The sequence below is a fragment of the Chlamydotis macqueenii genome, chromosome 1 (assembly GCF_036417535.1).
Source record: "Chlamydotis macqueenii isolate bChlMac1 chromosome 1, bChlMac1.mat, whole genome shotgun sequence".
NCBI classification, from domain to species: Eukaryota; Metazoa; Chordata; class Aves; order Otidiformes; family Otididae; genus Chlamydotis; species Chlamydotis macqueenii.
This window is the reverse complement of record NC_141556.1, coordinates 93,138,044-93,156,173: the sequence shown is the minus strand read 5'-3', so window position 1 is coordinate 93,156,173 and position 18,130 is coordinate 93,138,044. Positions and strand designations below refer to the sequence as shown.

Below are 18,130 nucleotides of genomic sequence, written 5' to 3'. Positions count from 1 at the left end.
GCTCTAGTAAAATCTTTAGCTGTAACCACATTGCTTCATTCAAGATTTTCTGAGTGATAACTGTTTCTTATGGTTGTCATTTTAAAGACTGAATTTAGACATTCATGGAACTTTCATTTACTACAAATAGTCACAATAGGGAGGAATCAACCAGTTTGAGTTTAAAAAGTGAAGTTTACCCCAGCTGTTGTTCTCCAATTAGATGATTTTTGATTTAAAAAGTTAACTCTGAGCCCATAAACATATGCCTTAGAGTAAGTTTTTTTATAATCATATATTAATTTTATCCAGTAAGTAATTACCACTTCAGTTTTTTCTAGTGTAATAAAAATCCAGAAACAGATCTGCAATATTTTGCCAATTTAGTTGTTTAACTCAATTGGTATCATTACAGCAGGTCCTTCTGAGTAGACAAGGCCCCCTCTTGAGAGATGCATATGCTAGAACGCCTTAATAAATCAAACCTGAACCAGCTAGCACCCTGTGAAAAGCACCGCAAGGATAGTACCAGCTGAACTGGCAACACACAGGATGGCAAGTCCTGTTCAGGGTTTGTTAATAGGCAGGGTTAGGATGACCATGGAGATAGGTTGGAGCCCTAACAGAGACATTTTCTCCTCACACTGCACAGGTAGGCACTAGGCAATTACCACTTGAGGTTTTTTGTGAGTCAGTGTTGTCCCATTGGGGAATACCAGGGTAACTCTCTTAGAGCAGTGGGCACATTGGAGATGGCACCATCGTGGACGTTAGGCAGCAGATGGTAGGAAAAAAGCAGGTGTCTTCCCCACTGAGAAGCTCACAGAAGCCTTGTCTTGCACATGTATTCATTCACGTGTGTGCACAAACACATGAATGCATGCAGATCTGTGCACTCTTACTGTCACTCTTTCCAACACCAGTTTTTCAGGGAGACTCCAAGTCTTAGTGCTTACTTTTACAACAAACACTTCTTCACCTAATGGGTCGTGAGGAAACAGTAACCTCAGTGTGGAACTAAAAGACTCGGAAATCCAGAGGGAACGGAAAACTTATCAGATTTGTTTCAGGTGTTGCAGTTTCTAAATAGCTTTTGAGGTATTTTTTTTTTCCATTCAGTTTTTAAGGCCTTAATGGCAGAAATATTCAATATAATACATAATAATCAGCTCAAATCTAGTGACAGCCACTGCACAAAAATGAGCAATTAAGTCATTAGTACAGCTGGACATGATCTTGTATATTTGGAGTAATTTTCTTGTGTCTTCTGATAGGACCAGCCTCTTTCTTTGCATAACAAACACGTAATAATTTGGTCTAGACTCTTTTATTCTAAGCCACAGCCAGACAGGAAGGAAAACCAAAATTTATCTAGGAAAGGGCCTGCTGTGCAACTCCGTTTTCTGTGGTCTCTTTAAAGGAACAGAGTAGGGGCAGTAAGCAGGCCTTGAACCAGCACATGCTCTCGAAATGTCTCAAATGAGCCTCACAAAGTTAGAAGTTTCATTTAAATTGCAATCCCATACTTGGTTTTGGGATAATTATTTACTGTTTCATACAACAGGCTTCTCAAACACCCTGGAGATCAGGTGCTGGAAAGTGTGTCCATGGTTTGCTCCAGCCATTTTCTAGATGGGATCGTTTATGGGCTGATATATCCTGTTTCTAATGATGGTGAAATTATTAGCAGAAGAGGTTTTTCGTTTTGTTTGTTTGTTTGTTTTTTTTGTGGTTGTTTTTTTTTTTTTTTTTTGCAGTACTTCCTTTTCTGTTGGGAATGTAGAAACACACATGCAGATTGTACAAATATGGAGACATTAGTTTTTGTCAGTCTGAACTTGCTGGTTCAGTTGTTTTAGTGTTTTCTGGGCTAGAAGGTGAGAAGGATCAGGTCAACTAGGTTTTCTTCTTTGCTTTAGTATTAGCTCTTTGTTGCAGAGTTTCCCCTCTCTCTGCTGCCTTTAACTGTCAGATGAAATAGCAGGGGGAAGGTAAACAGTAACATGACATCAGAATATTTTTTAAATCTTCTGGGCAGCCTCTGTAGGAGTTGTCCTGGCAGGTCAGTTCCCCCCTTCTCAGATCTCCTAACCAAAATGCAAGTTGTGAGGGGATAGCATGGGGTGGGAAATGGCAGATAGAAATAGCTCTCAGTGTTAGTAAGTGCACAGACGTTGTGGTAGGCAGTAAGGGGAGTCAGAAGGCTGCCCTCAGAACAGGTCTGAGGGCCTTAGATGTACCTACAGAGTGGATGGGCTCACTCATGCAGCAGTGGTGATGCTGATCACAGAGCCTGCTATATACAGTTTTATCATGCTCTCCAAATCAAATGCCCAGCTAAAATTTTTATTCTGTACTGCACTGACAACCACTTGCAACGTAGCCATTTCAGATGTTTTCAATTTGTTATTTCCTAAAAATTTACTAGTGGAAGAGTATAGCTTGGGGCTTCCAGGTTCATGGCACATCTTTTAAGCTTCTGTTTCCCCAAGGTGAGGAGAAACCTACCCTAGAGCACATGCTGCAGAGCAGAGATGATAACTCAAGGGAGCAAGTGAGCTGCTAAAAGACTGTGACTTATTAAGGACTTACTGGCTGCTACCTCATACAACTTTCTCCTGAAACAACTCCCTGTCACTCCTTTCCTGTTTGTTACACCCCCTACCTTTCCCCTCACCTCCTCCTGTGTGGGCTTGCCATAAAATTTGAATTAGTGTATTCTGTAGCAAACCCCAATAATTCGGGTTAAGTAATCAATTAATTTTCAGTTTAAAATATAAGGCTTAGCTTTCCAAAATCCATGTGGTGCATTGTTCCACAGGGATAAGAGAAGAAAATATTTGTTAATGCTGAATGCCTGCCTTGTCATGTCATGTACCAATATTTGGCAAAATAGCATCACTGATGCATTAGTATTAGTATACAGGTGCCTAGTCCTCCTCCCTTTTCATCTTCCCTTGTAAGGTCTTGAGCAATCTGTTAAAATAATCATCAGGTGATGAAAACTTCCAGTGTAAAGCAAAGCACAGATGATAGTCAGACGGTATGTAAAAAACCAATCAAGGAATATCCCAGTTCACCACTGGGGGTTAGGGATTGAATGTTGTAGTAACAGTTTTCAGGAAAGCTGATTGTCTATGTAAACCCTTAACTTTCTAGTTCCTTAATTATAAATAAGCAGTGAAAAGAATACAGCTGCAGCTATGTGAAGTCATTGCCCAGGAAGTATACTTTTTTAAATGCAAAAAGCCAGCATTCCCAAAGGGGTGAGTAGTTGTCCTGTGTGCCTCTCTTGAAGTTAGTGAAGCTGTGAATACTTCCACAGGTTGAGGCTTTGTCCACTGTGCTATCTGCTGTCTTTCCCCTGTCCTGAAGACCTGAACACAGGGCATCTCTTCAGTCCCTTTGGAAACTGTGAGTGGTGTGCAGCTGAAGAGAAATGGTTGACTTGTTTCAAACATTGCTGCTCTCTGATCTGTCATGTGTATTTGGAGGGTCCTTTCTGGCAAAGTGATGCACAGATCTTACAAAAGGAGTCAAAGGAAATCAGTGTTCATATTACAGGCTGCAGTCTAGCAGAGGATCAGCAGGAAGGGAGGTAGTCACCGTGAGCCCTGTGCTACCTACCTCACTGGGAGAAGAAATAGTGGGCAGTCAGGTGCGGGGAGAACATTAGTGCAGCCACAGCCCCAGATCTTCAAACGTACCTTGGAGGCTAACTTCCTGTTTTTCTAAGCAAGATGTTTCCTAAGGATGTTGGAGAGACCAAGACTATGGTTCTTACTTCCTCCAATGCAACAGCAGCACTCTGGTTCTTCATTTTGCACTTCCCTTTTGTTTGTGCTTGTAAAAAGGAGGTTTAATTGTATTTTCCATTCTTTCTAAAATATTTTGAGAGCCTGAGGGAAAAGTGCTAGGCAGGAGCAGTGCCATTACAGATAAGCTTCCAGATTATACACAGGTAGAGATGACAAAAATAGCACACAACTGGGACCACAGCAAGGACTGGGGTAAGGAATGGTGAGGAAAAGACAAGGAAGTCCCAGGGGTTTAATGGCTGAGTCAGAAAAGATGTTGAGAACACTGATCACCCATAGTAATTTACTCCCAAGAAGGGCACAAGGATCATTACAGATCCTGCAAAGTATAACAAACAAGACGTAATTATTAAGTAGGATGATTCACTTTTAAAAATGATTGTTAATCATGCTATGAACTGTGCTGAGGATGAGCAGATATAAAATATTAATTGCTATGTGATGGTTAATTAATATATCCTCAGGTTGTGATAGTCCTAATTAAAAAAATTATATTCATTTTGGCAAGATTAATTCCAGGATAAGATACTACTAAGTATGAGCAAAGGCATTAAAATTCTGCCAAAAGCATGTTATTTAGTTCTGGTCCTGAATGAATTCGATCAGTGGAAGCTGATGATATCCATCTGAAAGAGCTTACCATAAAAATACTTTTATAAGTGACTTGTTTTTGTAGCCTGCTGATAGTCTGATGATGCTGAAGGGAACAGAAGGATTTTGGTTGTCTGTAATTTGAGAGACTGGGGCCTTGAGATCGGTGATTCAAAATGTATGAACACCGATTTATATGTTGCCGTACTCCAGAAACATCTTACCTCAACATTTCTTTCTACCTGTAAAGCTCTTCTTACCAAGTTTGTAGGAACAACTTTTTTTTTTGTTTTTTTTCTAGTGTAGTTGATATCAAGAACTTCAGTAAGGAAGCATCACTCCGTATCATGGAGGCTCAGCAGCCTGCATTGGCTCTGTTCTGTAGTGTGACACAGACAGTCATCCTTCTCTTCCTTGCCTGAGTAGTAGCACTGGTTTAAAGCCTGTCCTGGGTAGTGAAAACTAAATGCATTTCCCTACACAGGACTGAGCTATGAGAAGACGTGAGCCACAGGAGATAAATTCTGTCTGCAGACTTGACCAGAGCAGGGAACTATAAAGACTGGCTTTTAGAGTACCATGATCTTATTTCTATAGTGTAGTCTGGAAGTGCTGCAGTTTCATGTGTATCGATAAGAAGTTATTTGTGATGAAACAGTGCAGGCTACATCCCTGAGGAAGTTTATTCCTGGAGCCCCTCTGCCTATACCTCTCCTCCAACTCTCAAGCTCGTCAAACACAGTGGTTTTTTTTTTTTTTTTCTCTCTTTGCTCAGAGCTCTTCCATGTCTACTTCTGATAATGTGGGGATCATCCCACGTGTATGAAGTCTGAGTTTTAAGTACCTGAACTTTAAGAGCTATTGTCTGAAATATGGGCTTTACAGATGAAATATGGTGTAGAAAGCTCAGAATCAGATTGCTTTTGAACAATCTGAGTCATGAATAGGCAGTAGTGTCAGCTCTCGCCGGCTTGCCCGAAAGTTCTCAGATTTGTGCTGTTATCTTGGTACTAGTTTCGGCAGTCTCCATCTGCGTTACAAACAAGCGGACAAACGTACCATTTGATTCTAAATTTGTAGTAAATTTATTAAAATTCAAAACCTTCTGCTAGTAGAATTTATAAATTTAAAAAATATAAGACATTTACATATAAATAGTTCTCTAGGGCAGGGAGTTCTTAAGAGTTTATGAAATAGAGATTACAGACATGGTTTGCTCTTGCTTATTGAGAGAAAAGCAAAGGAAAAAGTAAAACAATTGTTTCAGATTTGTCTCACATGAGGGTGAAACTGAAGTAACTTCACAGAAGTCAGTGGGTAAGATAAGTCTTCCCCAGTACAAGGCTGAATGGGTTTACATTCATAGAGTTACCCTGAATTACTCAGGTCATCCCTTGGTGAGAGTATTCATACATCATTGTGGACTGAGCTAATAGTGCAATACTTTGTATAAAAATAGAAGGCCCAAGGATCTTCTTCCGAATATCGCACTGTTCAGGTGATAGCCTGAAGCATGAGATGAGTTTACTTATTGATAATATGAGTAACCATTAAATTATAAGCACCTTCTCAAACTTAGCACTCAATGCAGAACATTCTGACCTCCATCAGGATGGAGATCTGCACTCATCCAGCTTTGTGGGAGGTCATCTTCTTTCCTACAGTATGTGAAGCAATCTGCTTTCACCTTTAAAAGCCATATTGGCCAAGACAGCAAGGATGAGAAGATATCTACATTCAGTTGTAAATAAATATTAACAAGCATTTCAGAAAATAAACAGTGTAACAGAGTCTGGCTATAAAACTAAGAAGTCAGCAGACATTCAACCAGTGATGAACAGATTCTGGTGAGTTCATGTTTGCTCACAGACTTTATTGCCAATTAATAAATAGGAATTAAAAGCAGATACTAAGGCTTTCCCTGTTATGTGCAGCAGTGATAATGATTCCATTTAGTTGTCCTTAGATGCTTGCCTAGGACAGGATTATTTGCCTTTGGTGCTCTGTTTTTTATCTATTCTCTTCATAGCATCCTGCACCCATTTCTGATCTGCGCTTACACATATCTTGATACCTTTCCTGGTCACAAACCTATGGGAAGAAAGAAAGCAAATCAGGTGGTCATTAAATTCCAGTCTCCAAACCCAGGTTTACTGTTCTTGGTTTTTACACAGAACATGAGGAACAATATGGTAAAACCATATCGCATGCCAGAGTTTGTGATTGTTAGGTAGAATAAGAAAAGTTAGCAACATTAGTTCCCTATTTATGGCATAGATATGTATGTAATGTACATGGTCATGTGCATATATACTGACATTTAAAAAGGGGAACATACCTGGTATTCTGAGATTTTTTAAATGAAATAATGATGCACATATTCCTCCCAGGAGCAGATCCCATGATAAAAATGCATGCTCATGAGGTCAAAGGATTAAATACAGCTCCTAGCAGGAGTCAGAGTTATCCCAGATTCTTCCAAATGATCTCTCCCCTTAGTGCACTGGACTTGACTGCTCCACCCTGACCCCTTGCTGAGATTTTTCCCCACTTTCTGGGCACAAAAGATCTGGCTGTTCAGTGAGATTTTTGCCAGCATTTGTGATCAGCATATATCTCCCAGGTCTCTGAGGCCCACCCCTCTCCCCTCACTCCCTCAGCTGCCAAGTGACTGCTTCATGGGGGAACTGGAAGGGTAACCTGAACTAGCTAGATTTAGTGAGTTGGGCCATGAAGTGTCTTCTGATGAGCTTTCCCTTTTCCATGGTAGCATGTTTGCACAGGTGTGTCTGAAGGTGAACTGTGCACTGGATACTTACATGATGGCATTTACTGGGTTTTTTTGCCTTTCATAGCTGACAAAATTTCGGATCTTCAATTCCTGTGTAGGCAGACTTACACAACTGATTTTGCGCATGGACTGACTTCCAATGCTCCCTAGAAGGGTAAAAATAGATAAATGGCAAAGGCATTCAATAGTATATTCATATTTAGCCATGAATTCTAGCAGATTTCTGCTTGTGATCAGAACATGAGTGTCTCATGACGTACAGCCACAATACCAATTATACAGGAGAGCTTAAGGTAATTTTTGTGATGCGTCCTACCGTCTCTAAAGTGTTATTGCTACTTCAGTTAAGATACTAATCTTTACTTATTCTCCTGAACAGCTGTATAATAATTTTGCCCCTAGGGAGCCACTGCTTCCATAGCAGAAAAGGTATTTCGCATAATTCATAATTAAGTCTGTATCATCTGCAAATAAGTGTCCATATGAGAGCCAGCAACTTTACTGGGTGGATTTCCAAATGTTATCTGAATGTGGATCAGTAATTCCCTCTACTTTCCAAGTGAAGGAAAGGCTACTTGTCCCACACTGGACATCCAAGAAATTGTTGAATGAAGGGAGGTATATCTGCCAGAAGGCTAAGTACTTGCATACTCTTGCTAGAAGTCTGGTTTCATAGGCCATAGAGTGCCACTTAATCCTCTCCTCCCACATTTTAATACATTTCAGGGAAATGCACTGATGATTAATAGAGGATTGCAATATCATTGTAAAATTCTCTGGGCAGTTGTTACCTTACATGATGATAACTAAAACTGTTAGTTTAAGTGAGACAGAGTTTATGTATACATTACTGGAAGCCTCTGCCTGCTAGTTTTTGGTTTTCTCCCACCCATCAAAGACAGATTTGAGAAGGCATGAGGGGGACAAACAGAACACTACTGTATTCTGAAGTTTCTTCGTAAAGAATTTGTAGAGAAACTGGCTTGAGAGAAGTCCAGGAGCTGTTCAGGTAGAACTTGCTAAATATAAAACCTGCTTCGCATAATTTCATTATCAGTGAGCTTTTATTCATTTGAAATAATTGGAGTAGCTGAGGCAAACACACATCAGCCTTTGGAGAACCTGTAGCATAGCCAGTACATGGGTACTGGCAGAGCAGCTAATTCTTGAGATTTTGTTTGCCTGAAGGAATATCTCTTCTGATCCTGCTTTAGTCACAAGTAACACAATGTGTTTTTTGATGATGATTCATTAGAAATATGTATCTTACTGCCTCCCTCAGACTGGTTTTCAAGATGTGGCATTAAAGAGCTCGAAGATAGTCAAGCAATCCTTACTAGTCCTGGACATATTGTCTCTACTCCTGAACTATCTCCAGGGAACACATGCAGGGAATACCAGCAGAGCTTCTCTAAGCCTGGGAACAAAACTAAACTACTCTGCACCTATAACTACCCTTTTTTTTTTTTCTGGTGGTTTTATTTTTTTTTCTTTATAATTCTTCTTTCTAATCCTTTTTCTATCCCTTGCACACCACCTCAGTGTGCTTTTTCAGACTTGGTGATGTTTATGGCAAATTATACAACCTGGAGAATGACATTACGAACTGGCAGTCTGTGATACGAAGCCACACATTGTCGAGATGAACAGCAGTAACAATCATTGACGTAGGAGAATGTAGTATGACCTAGCTCTAGGAGCACTAGGTCAACATATTCTGTGTAGCTACATAATCTTGTGAATGCTTAGCAGGTCTCAGTTTGGTTTCGGTGTGGTTTTGTGAAGATGCCTTTTCTATGTGTTTCTCTTTGCATGTTTCTGTGGGTTTGCGTATAGCCTGCATATGAGTGTTTTCTGTGATTTTTATGTGCTTGTTTGCATGAATCTGTGTATAAGACAGATGCTTATGTGTGTATGCTCACATTTTTGCATGGTACACGTAGCCTAATTCAAAAGTCACAGACCTAAACGTAAACAAACTTATTTACAGCATGGCTAATAAATATGGCTCATCTCAGTGCTCATAAATGGTCTCAAAAAAGATGTTAAATTGTATGAAATCAGGGAGAGAGAGAGAGAGAGGAGACATTGTATAAATCCATTGCTCTCCTTTGCAGTTTTTTTTCTGTAGTTTGCCTGTCTGTACCAAAACATTTGCCTAGGAACAAGCAAATAGGCAATATGTGGTACAGAACTTGAAGAACTTTTTATCATAGAGACATTAGAGGGATTAAGGCTATATAGTTAAAGAAAGACAAAAAATATAATAAAAATACATATAGAAGTAATATATCTAGAAAAAGAAAAAAGTACGTCTTATTCAAGAAATATTTTTCATAAAATGTTACTAACCTATAGAACTCATTGCTGTATGGCATTAGTGAGATTAAAAGACATTATGTCTTCAAGATTTCATGATTTTAAGAGAGAGAATAATGCACAGAAACCCTATAAGTGTTCTAAGGCACGGAAACTCTCCTTGCATTAAGGCAGAAGCCAACCATTAATTGACAGGACATCAGATGAGATGTCCCATATATCTTTCTTGTGGTTCTGATCTGGATTTCTTGCGAGTTTTAACTGATGAATCAGCTCTAGCTGAGAATGAATCCTGCTCATGAGACCACCGGTGCAATGTGGAGCAATTCCTGTCTCCCCCTTGAGTTGTAAACTTACCTTTCACCGTCTGCACTGTGAAGATTCCAAGCCAGAAGATGACGAGGATAGCTGCAGCGTGGAGTTTCATTGCTGGTGGCTTCTTTGTCAAGGCAGAGAAGAAAGTGGCTATTATCAGCCTCCTTTCACAGAGTTTATATATTGTCATTCAGTGGTCAGTTCTTGTGCTTACTCTTGGGGCGTCACGGTGGGCCTTGACTATAAGTGGAAAAAATTGAGTGGCAGTACTTTTTCTGGTGACAGAGAACCACCTCCTCTCCCCAGCCTCGTCCTTCAGTAGCCCCCCCTGTGAAGGCTTTTCCTGCCCAAACCCTGCTGTGGTTGCACTTGCTTCTGTGTTGCGTGTAGGGTTTATTTCAAGCTGCAAAAAGTGAGAGCTCTTGTTCTGTAGTGGAAACCTTTAACAAATGTTCCTGTCCTTTCACACCTCGATTTAGAGAGGTGTAGCTAAGCCGCACCGCAGAGGCACAGAGTAAGATTCAGAAGTACCTCTTTGACCGATGGACCGCTTAAAAGGGGAACTGTGAGCTAAAGGATGATGGAAACGGGAACGTCTTGGCTGTTTCCATAGGGGCTGTAGATAGTTGGTCACTTTAACACATAACTTTGGAGGTGTATCACTCCTGTTTCCTATGTGTGGTGGAGCTTGTCAAAACTCCTCTGCTTTCTCCATAATTCGATGTAGCCAAAGCCGATATCGCTATGTGCTGGGAGAAGGAAGAGTGAACACAGTTTTACATACAGAGCCAGATCCACTAGCCCTCCTGCCAGTCACACATAACTAAAATACAGTGGTTTCAAAGAGGAATAAGAGTTTATAAAGTTTGGGGTTTTTTTTTTTGTTATGTGGGTTTTTTTTTTTTTTTTTTGTGGGGTGCTCTTTCTAGTATAAAGAATGGAGCCCAAGAAAGTAACCAGGCAGAGAGGCACAATTTGTAGGAAAGAAGAAAAAAGTTCATTGCACTTCCATGCAAACATGGTGTTGATAACAGGTCTGTCAACTTGTGCCAATTGTACCTCTATCAAAAGTGTCCTTTTTTGTGGTCTGTACCCAGTTTTAGGTGTCCTTTCTATGTTGCAGTAAGGTGGTCTGAGTGACTGGACAGCATTGCTACCTGCCAGCAGTTTTGTGCCTGCAAATATTTTTCAAGCAATCTGTGGACCCCCAGGCCTCACACGAAGCAGCACCTGAGCTGGCATTGTTGTCCAGAGTCTCTGAGCAGAAATCTCCTCTTGTGCTTTATGCTCTGGAGCACTTCTATACCTCGTAGAAAAAGCAATACTTTGTTAGGCCCATGGAGACCCAGCTGGGCCTGGTGAGAATAGGTAAGCACCAGGCTGCCTGATGCCCGAGATTGTAAGGCAGTGGTGTAGAAGAGCTGTCAGTGCAAAGCCTAGAGCAAGTGTCCATTTGTGCAAGTCTGAAGCTTCCCCTGCTCTTCCCTCCAGACCTTGCCTCAGCTGGTTACTTTTAGTTTTCCAGATTCTTGATGACACCAACGTAAAATGCTTTGCATGGGGAAACGCAGCATTTGGAAGTCAATCCTCTAAGACTCCTCAGGCAAACTAAGATGGAGCTAAGAACTGAGCTCAGATTCTTGACTCCTAGGCTGTAATGGCTGGTCTGTAACCTCAGGAGCAGTCTGTAGGTCTTGCAGGTAACGAACATGCTGTTTGGTTTACTTGTATATACAGGCACATTCTTTGTTCCTTTTGGTTTGATTCTTTCATCTTAGATACACCATGCAACCCAGGGAAAAGCAACAGCAAAAGTAGACAGTAAGCAGATATAAGGTACTTGCTGCTTTACTTGAATGCCTGCTAAACCCACCTGCAACACTACAGTAAGTTGCAATGAAGTGGAAGCCAACGCATAAACCGGAGCCCCTAAAGGACAGGCCTGATGCCACACAGGGAAGTAAACATACTGACGTCAGCAGCATTCCTGGGAAATCTTATGTTAAGTTTGTGTCCAAGCAGTGTAACAGCCTGGTGTTTTGCTGAACACTGCCTGAAATCACTCCTTGAAGGAGATATTCTAACTTTTTAGTACTTGGCAGTTTTGAGATACAAGATAGCAATGTTGTCATTAATGGTAGAGAGATGTTTTCTCCCCATTAAGAGAGAAGATGCTCCCACAGTTCTGCTCACTGATATGGTATGTACGTATATGTATATACTCACTGTCTACAGCTTTGAGAGAAGGGTCACCAGCTGTATTGACAATGAGCCAGTTCAGAAAGTCAGTCCTTCTCACAGAAGCTTCTACAGGTTGTAGATTCATCCCGGAGGTGTTGTTGGAAAGCCTGTTGCTTCTTCAGTTTTCCACCATTCTGATGGTGGTATGGAAAAAGTTTTTCTCCTCTTTGTAGTTCTCATTTGCTATGGCCTCCAGAGGTGTCGTTCTGTGCAGCTGGCTTATGTCCAGTGAAGTCTGTCTTTTGGAGTAGAGTTTTATAGGCTAGAGTTCCACAGCCCTGTCTGTGAATATTTGGTGGTCTGTGGTGTTCTAATGTTGTGTAAGGCTCTCATTTTGCCTGTACTCTAACACCAGTGTGCATTGCCTCTGTGCTGTGGCAAAAGCTCAGTGTAAGATGATGGTCTTTCTATTTTCTTACTGATAAGTCATATTAAAAAGACAGCAAATAAGTGCCCAAAGTACTTTTCCTATTAGTGCTGCTCAGCTCTGGAGAAGTTGAATGCTAGTGATACTTGTCCTGGGGCTTGACTGCCTCTTGTATGGCTCACTCATCACAGGCTGCTTTCAAAGCAGCCTTCTAGAGTAAAGTGATCATTTGCAGCTTGTGATACATCCACAGAAGAAAGGATGGTATAATTATGGAGTTCTCTAATAGTTTGTAAAGTCTGAATTGTGGATAAAGATGACTAACTTTATCACGATACTTTCCAAACCCTTGGCTGCGGGTACGATGTTGTGTATGCTGTGAGATCTGCCCCTTCACCTCTCCTCCACCTCTTGTGTTTAATACATGCACTCTTTGCTGAGAGAAAGCAGGTGCAGAAAGTAGATACTGCAGGTATGGATGTGTAGATTTATCAGCATTTAACCTTTAGAGCCTGCTCACATGCAGAAAATCACAGGCTTTGAGTTAGTCTTCTAGGCTTCCTATACAACGTGGGAAGAGGCTGGGACACACAGTCCCGGGAGAGGACAGCAACAACATGCTCCTGCTTGAGGAGTTCAAAGACTCTCCTAAACCCTTCAGGTCCCGTTCATATCTCAAGCCTGTCTCCGTGTTACCAATGCAGCGGCTGGGGCACAGAGAAGTGAAGGGACATGTGAGACTGCTCACGCACCGCAGGAGGCAAAGTCAGGACCTGCTCTGACACAGCTCCTAACCAACTGCTGAATGCAATAGTTTTCTTCATTTTGAACAAGGTCAAGAATTTCTTTTTCTAAAATAATTGTTATATATACCCTGTTTCATGTCAGCAACCCTGCTGAAGGAAAAGAAATATGCAGTGAGCAGAGTGTTAGGCCTAATAGCAAACTACTTACCAGGGTAAAGAGTCTGAAGTATTGCATCCTCTCATACTGTAGTTAGCTTTCAAAAAAGAGGGGCCAAGATCTTCACAAATAAGTAAATGCTTATGTACTCCTAGAAATGAGCATCTTTAGTGTATGTTCAGCAGCGCCTTGAACTTGAAGATGTGCTAGCATGTCACTATCACTTTTGAAGACAAAATTAGGGCATTCAGTGACTTTAAGAGGGGACCTAAGAACCTCAGCTTAGACATATCAGTATCTCAGACAACTGTTTTTTAGGGTGGGAGATGTCACCCTCAGGAGACACATGTCTGTCTCTATTATCTGCAGAAGCAATATACGTGTGTATCTTATGCTGGACACAGTAAATGAGTGAAGTTTGGTGGGATAAATCTGACCCTAATATATTTTGGTTTTGCATTGTTTCTTAACAGTTGGAGTACTGGTTTAACAATTACCAATAAGTGATGTCCAGCTGTGATATTTACATGACTTTCCTTCCCCTCTTTTCCCCCTTCTTCCTTTTTTTAATCACTTTTGCTCTGTAGATTTCATTATGATTCTATAGGTACTCCTGGCATTTAATTACACTTTGTTATTGAAATTTCTCTTCTCCTTATATTTGTGCCTTCCCACCAGGCTTGTTAGGTCATGCTGCATAGTCCAGCATGTCTTAAACTATTTACTTACTTTTAAACTTGCATCTGAATTTATGCCTGCTAAGCAGCACAAGTTAGGTATATATTTAATAAAGACCCATTGAAGTCAATATCCCACTTCAGTACCAGCTTAGTTTTTTAGTTAGATTGGTGCATTGAAGTATGGTCAGATAACAGCTGATGACAGAATTAGTGTGATTTATGAAGTTTCTGTCCCTCACCTGGAAATAGCAGTTCATGTTCAGTCTTTTTCATTCATACTGTAATGGAAGAGAAACACACACATGCTCGGTGCTCGCATCTCATCTGAGAGACAATGACTTCTAAGCTAATTTGATAACTTAAATCACATTTTTAATAACTACTCTGTTTTGTGCTCATTTTGGCAGAACTCCACCTTTAGAAATGTAACCATATTAACAATACTTTCTCTTAATCATAATAGAGTTTTTGCTTGTAGACCATCTGTTTCCACTACCATTCTGCCAGCTTTTCCTTGCCAGCTTTTCCCTGGTCCTGCTAAGATGCTGCTCCCTTGATGTATCATGTGCTCTTAAATAAGTTAGTTGTATCAAAATCTTTCCTTCAGTCATCCAACTTGAAGCATTCAGATACATAAAATTAGACTGAGAATGATTTGGTTTGAAAGGCACCTTGAATCAAACATACAGTCAGCTGTGTGCCGTCACGCACCTGTTTTGCTGATGTTTTAAGCTGACTCAACATGAACGTGACAATCGCTGTATAGCAGACGTCTTTGGTCTTTCTTTCATTCAGTGTTGTTTTGTTTTGTTATTTTTCAATGAGCAGTCATACAGTCACCCAGATGTTTACAGGAGGAAGACTGATCCTCATCTTTATAATCTTAGTCTTGTCTGTTTTGGTTCTTTCTGCGATGCATAGCGGAAAGCTAACTAACCACCGTGCAATGCTGTTGCTGCAGAGAGTCACAGAGATGACTATAGTTCAATTCTGTGAAGGTATCTAAATATTATACATGCTGAAACAGGAGCCAAATACCTTTGTGGATTTGTGGAATATTCTCAGTCTGTCCTATTGCTTTTTTCTTCCTTGTTTTGTTTTAGTGTTTTTGTTATTTCTTTTTCTTCTTTCTCTTCCTCATCTCTCATGTAAAACAGAGAATACAGATTTTGTTTACCACTTCTTTCTGTGCATGCCATATCTGCAGGATCAAGCATGTGGGAACCAAGTCTTATTCTGTTAGTCTTCAGGAAAATAATCAAGCCTACTATGTGAAAATGAAATACACTTCTTGGTTAACCATGGACAGACAGTGTCTCTAGACACTGGAGATGGATCTAAACCAATAGGTTGCTTCTGGGTAAACCTGAGCTTTCCTCAGGAAAGCTGAAGAAGCTCAAAGGCTTATGGTTTGGTTTTGTTGTTTTTTTTTTTTTTCAGTGGGGACAGTTTCCTCAGCTGTATTTCATGCTCTGGAGAGAGGCCCTTGGCCAATCTGTATATCTTTGGATTCCTTTGCTCCAGGATGGTCATCACAGGGAATATGATGAAGAGCTGAGATTGTTAGGGAAAAGGGCAATTACAGGTGTAAGAACACACATTAGTGATAACTGTATGCCTTGCTCTTATCTGTTGTGCATATGCTATTATTTACAAGTACACAGACTTTTACTTTACTGCCATTAAATACTTTTGCAGTCATATCTATTTTAATGAATGTTTTGAGTAGGAGCTATGCAATAGAGAATCACAAATGAAGCAGCAGGTTCCAGGCTGCAGAGCAATAAGCAGAACCAGTAAGCCTGGATTCAACTTTCAGTCCTTTATCTGCTAACTTCTCTTGCCTCCACCCAAGAATTATTCTAACTCCTCAGCATGTGTTTTCACCTGCCAGAGAAAACATGCATGCTCTCCCCATGGTTGTGGCTATCTAGTTCACATGTTCTGACAGATCTGCTGGTTAGCGCCAAGCATTGAAGACCTCTATTCTGCTGGCTTTTCCCCATAGTGGAGGCAGTGTTGAGTCTTTCTCCTGTTCACACACTAGGTTTTGGAAAATTTGTAGGGATTTCCACCTTTTGTTTAGCATTGGTTGAAACTGTTCAGTTTATTTAAAAAAATAATAATTAAGGGAAGACAGACGAATAATGCAAAATTCCTTTTTTTTTTTTTTTTTTTTTTAAATGCCACCTTCTCTGAACTTTCTAAAATGGAATCCTTGGAATTTATTTGTCCTGTTGTTTTTCTTTTTCCCCACATAGCTGATTTCTAATGAATGAATTTGTTTAAAACAATAATTATACTTGTAAGCATCTTTAATAACCAAACCTTAATGAGTTTCTATGATGGAGTTCAACAAATCTGACAAATTTTAATTTACAATTATAGTACAATATATATATATACACAATATATATTCCAGGAAAAAGAAATAGAGAAGAATCTAGGAAGAGATCATTCCAGAATCTTTGCAAGAGAAATGCATGGTTTTTTTTTTTTTTCCAATTAGGATATTGTTTTCTTCCTTCAAAGACTGTTAGCCTCTGGAATAGGTACTTTTCTACTTAATCTCTCAGCTGAAGAACTGTCACACTTTCTAACCACACCACTGGTGAGGTACTGGTTCACACTGGTTACTATAATCTGACAATTTTGGGCCACATCCTGTTCCATGCAGTGTTATAGAATTTCTTAAAACTGATCACAGCACTTGATCCTCATCCGCCCTACAAAATGAAACTTGGTGCTCATGCAGCTGTACCCATAAACGGATATACACTGAGAAGAAGTAGTTTTCTTTCAGGTGGCTTCTGTATTTCCTTAACCAGTTGCTCAGTGAGAGCCTAACAGCAGGAGAGTCACCGTGTAAATGAAGGCTTAACTGAGAGGGGCAAGGAAAAAAGAGCTCAGCTCACAGGGGCCTGCAGCAAACACCCACTCTTCAAAATGTTCCGCTCTGAACTTTTTAAAAGAGAGTCCTTGGGGTTTATTTGTTCTCTGGGTTTTTCCCCTTCATAATCACTATGTGTATGAAAGTATGTGTTAGACAAATGCATCAGCCTGTATTATTTACCCGAGCTCGCTGCAGTGAGTGATGCAATGTGGGAGGCAAGAGGGAATGGGAAAATTCCCCCCCACACCTCAAGTTAGCATTCATTTTATTCTTTGCAATTTCAGAGATTAGGCTGTGACTGTTAAATGCTGTTTCACTTTTCATTTGCAAACTACTTCTAGCTCTTACAAAGAGCTGCAGAAACCCCCACTGTGTCTAAGACAGCAATAAATTAAGAGCTCCCTCCCATGGTTATCATATTTCTTGCACTTAATTCAGCTGATTTCAGCGTGGTCATGGGCCACTGTATCCCTCCCCCATAGTTCAGCATGGCCCCATGTGCAGCACTCCACCCAGTGTAGCAAAGCATGCCAGACCTGGTGAATGCCCTCACTCTCCTCTCGTACACAAAACCAGACCAAATTAGCCACATGTCCCAGTGGCCAGTAAGGCTACCTGCTTGTGCCAGCTCTAGTTTCAGATTATCCATTTGCGCTCCGTGCACTAGCATATTTACTGACATAGGACACTGGTTTCTTCCATCCCCTATACTACTTTCTTTGGGATACACAATTATTCTCCCTGTTTTCTACACAAAATGAAAAGGAGGCTACTGGTATCACAGTATCAAAGGCATACATGGGAATAGGTGACTTAATTTCTACTTGATGGGACAATCTGTACTTCAGAGCTAAGCATGAATTGATGCAGCCCCAAAATAAATGGGACCAGAGTCAGCTGATTGTTGCTAGTGAAAAGATTTGGGGGCTGCCCTGCCTATTTATCACAGTCCTTACCTTGTTCTAGCTCTTTTCTCTGTTGGTCCACCTGTGAGCTATTTAGCCTCCTCTCACCATATGCAACCAGCAGATTAGTTGTGAGTAACGACACTGCTCTTGCATAGCGCTTCTCTCCTGAGGTTCTCAAAAGGTTGTAAGAGTATTGGAAAGTATAATTAGCTCTCCTATCACAATGGAGAAAACAAGTCTGGCAAAATACCGCAGCAGTGCTGTAGCAGTGTACCATTCCTCAGACCAGCTGTGGAGAGGGCGTTGTAGCTCTCGGGTACCACTT

General features: G+C 40.6%; 1 protein-coding gene across 1 annotated transcript; it reads right to left on the bottom strand.

The window, feature by feature from the left end:
- Positions 1-5,455: 5,455 nt before the first annotated feature.
- LOC104485380 (lymphotactin) lies at positions 5,456-10,003 on the bottom strand. The gene is made up of 3 exons (XM_010127708.2): positions 9,856-10,003; positions 7,208-7,325; positions 5,456-6,479 (listed from the first exon to the last, which is right to left on the bottom strand). Exons 1-3 carry the CDS (start codon positions 10,001-10,003, stop codon positions 6,374-6,376), a joined length of 372 nt encoding a protein of 123 aa, XP_010126010.2. The 3' UTR covers positions 5,456-6,373.
- Positions 10,004-18,130: the final 8,127 nt, after the last annotated feature.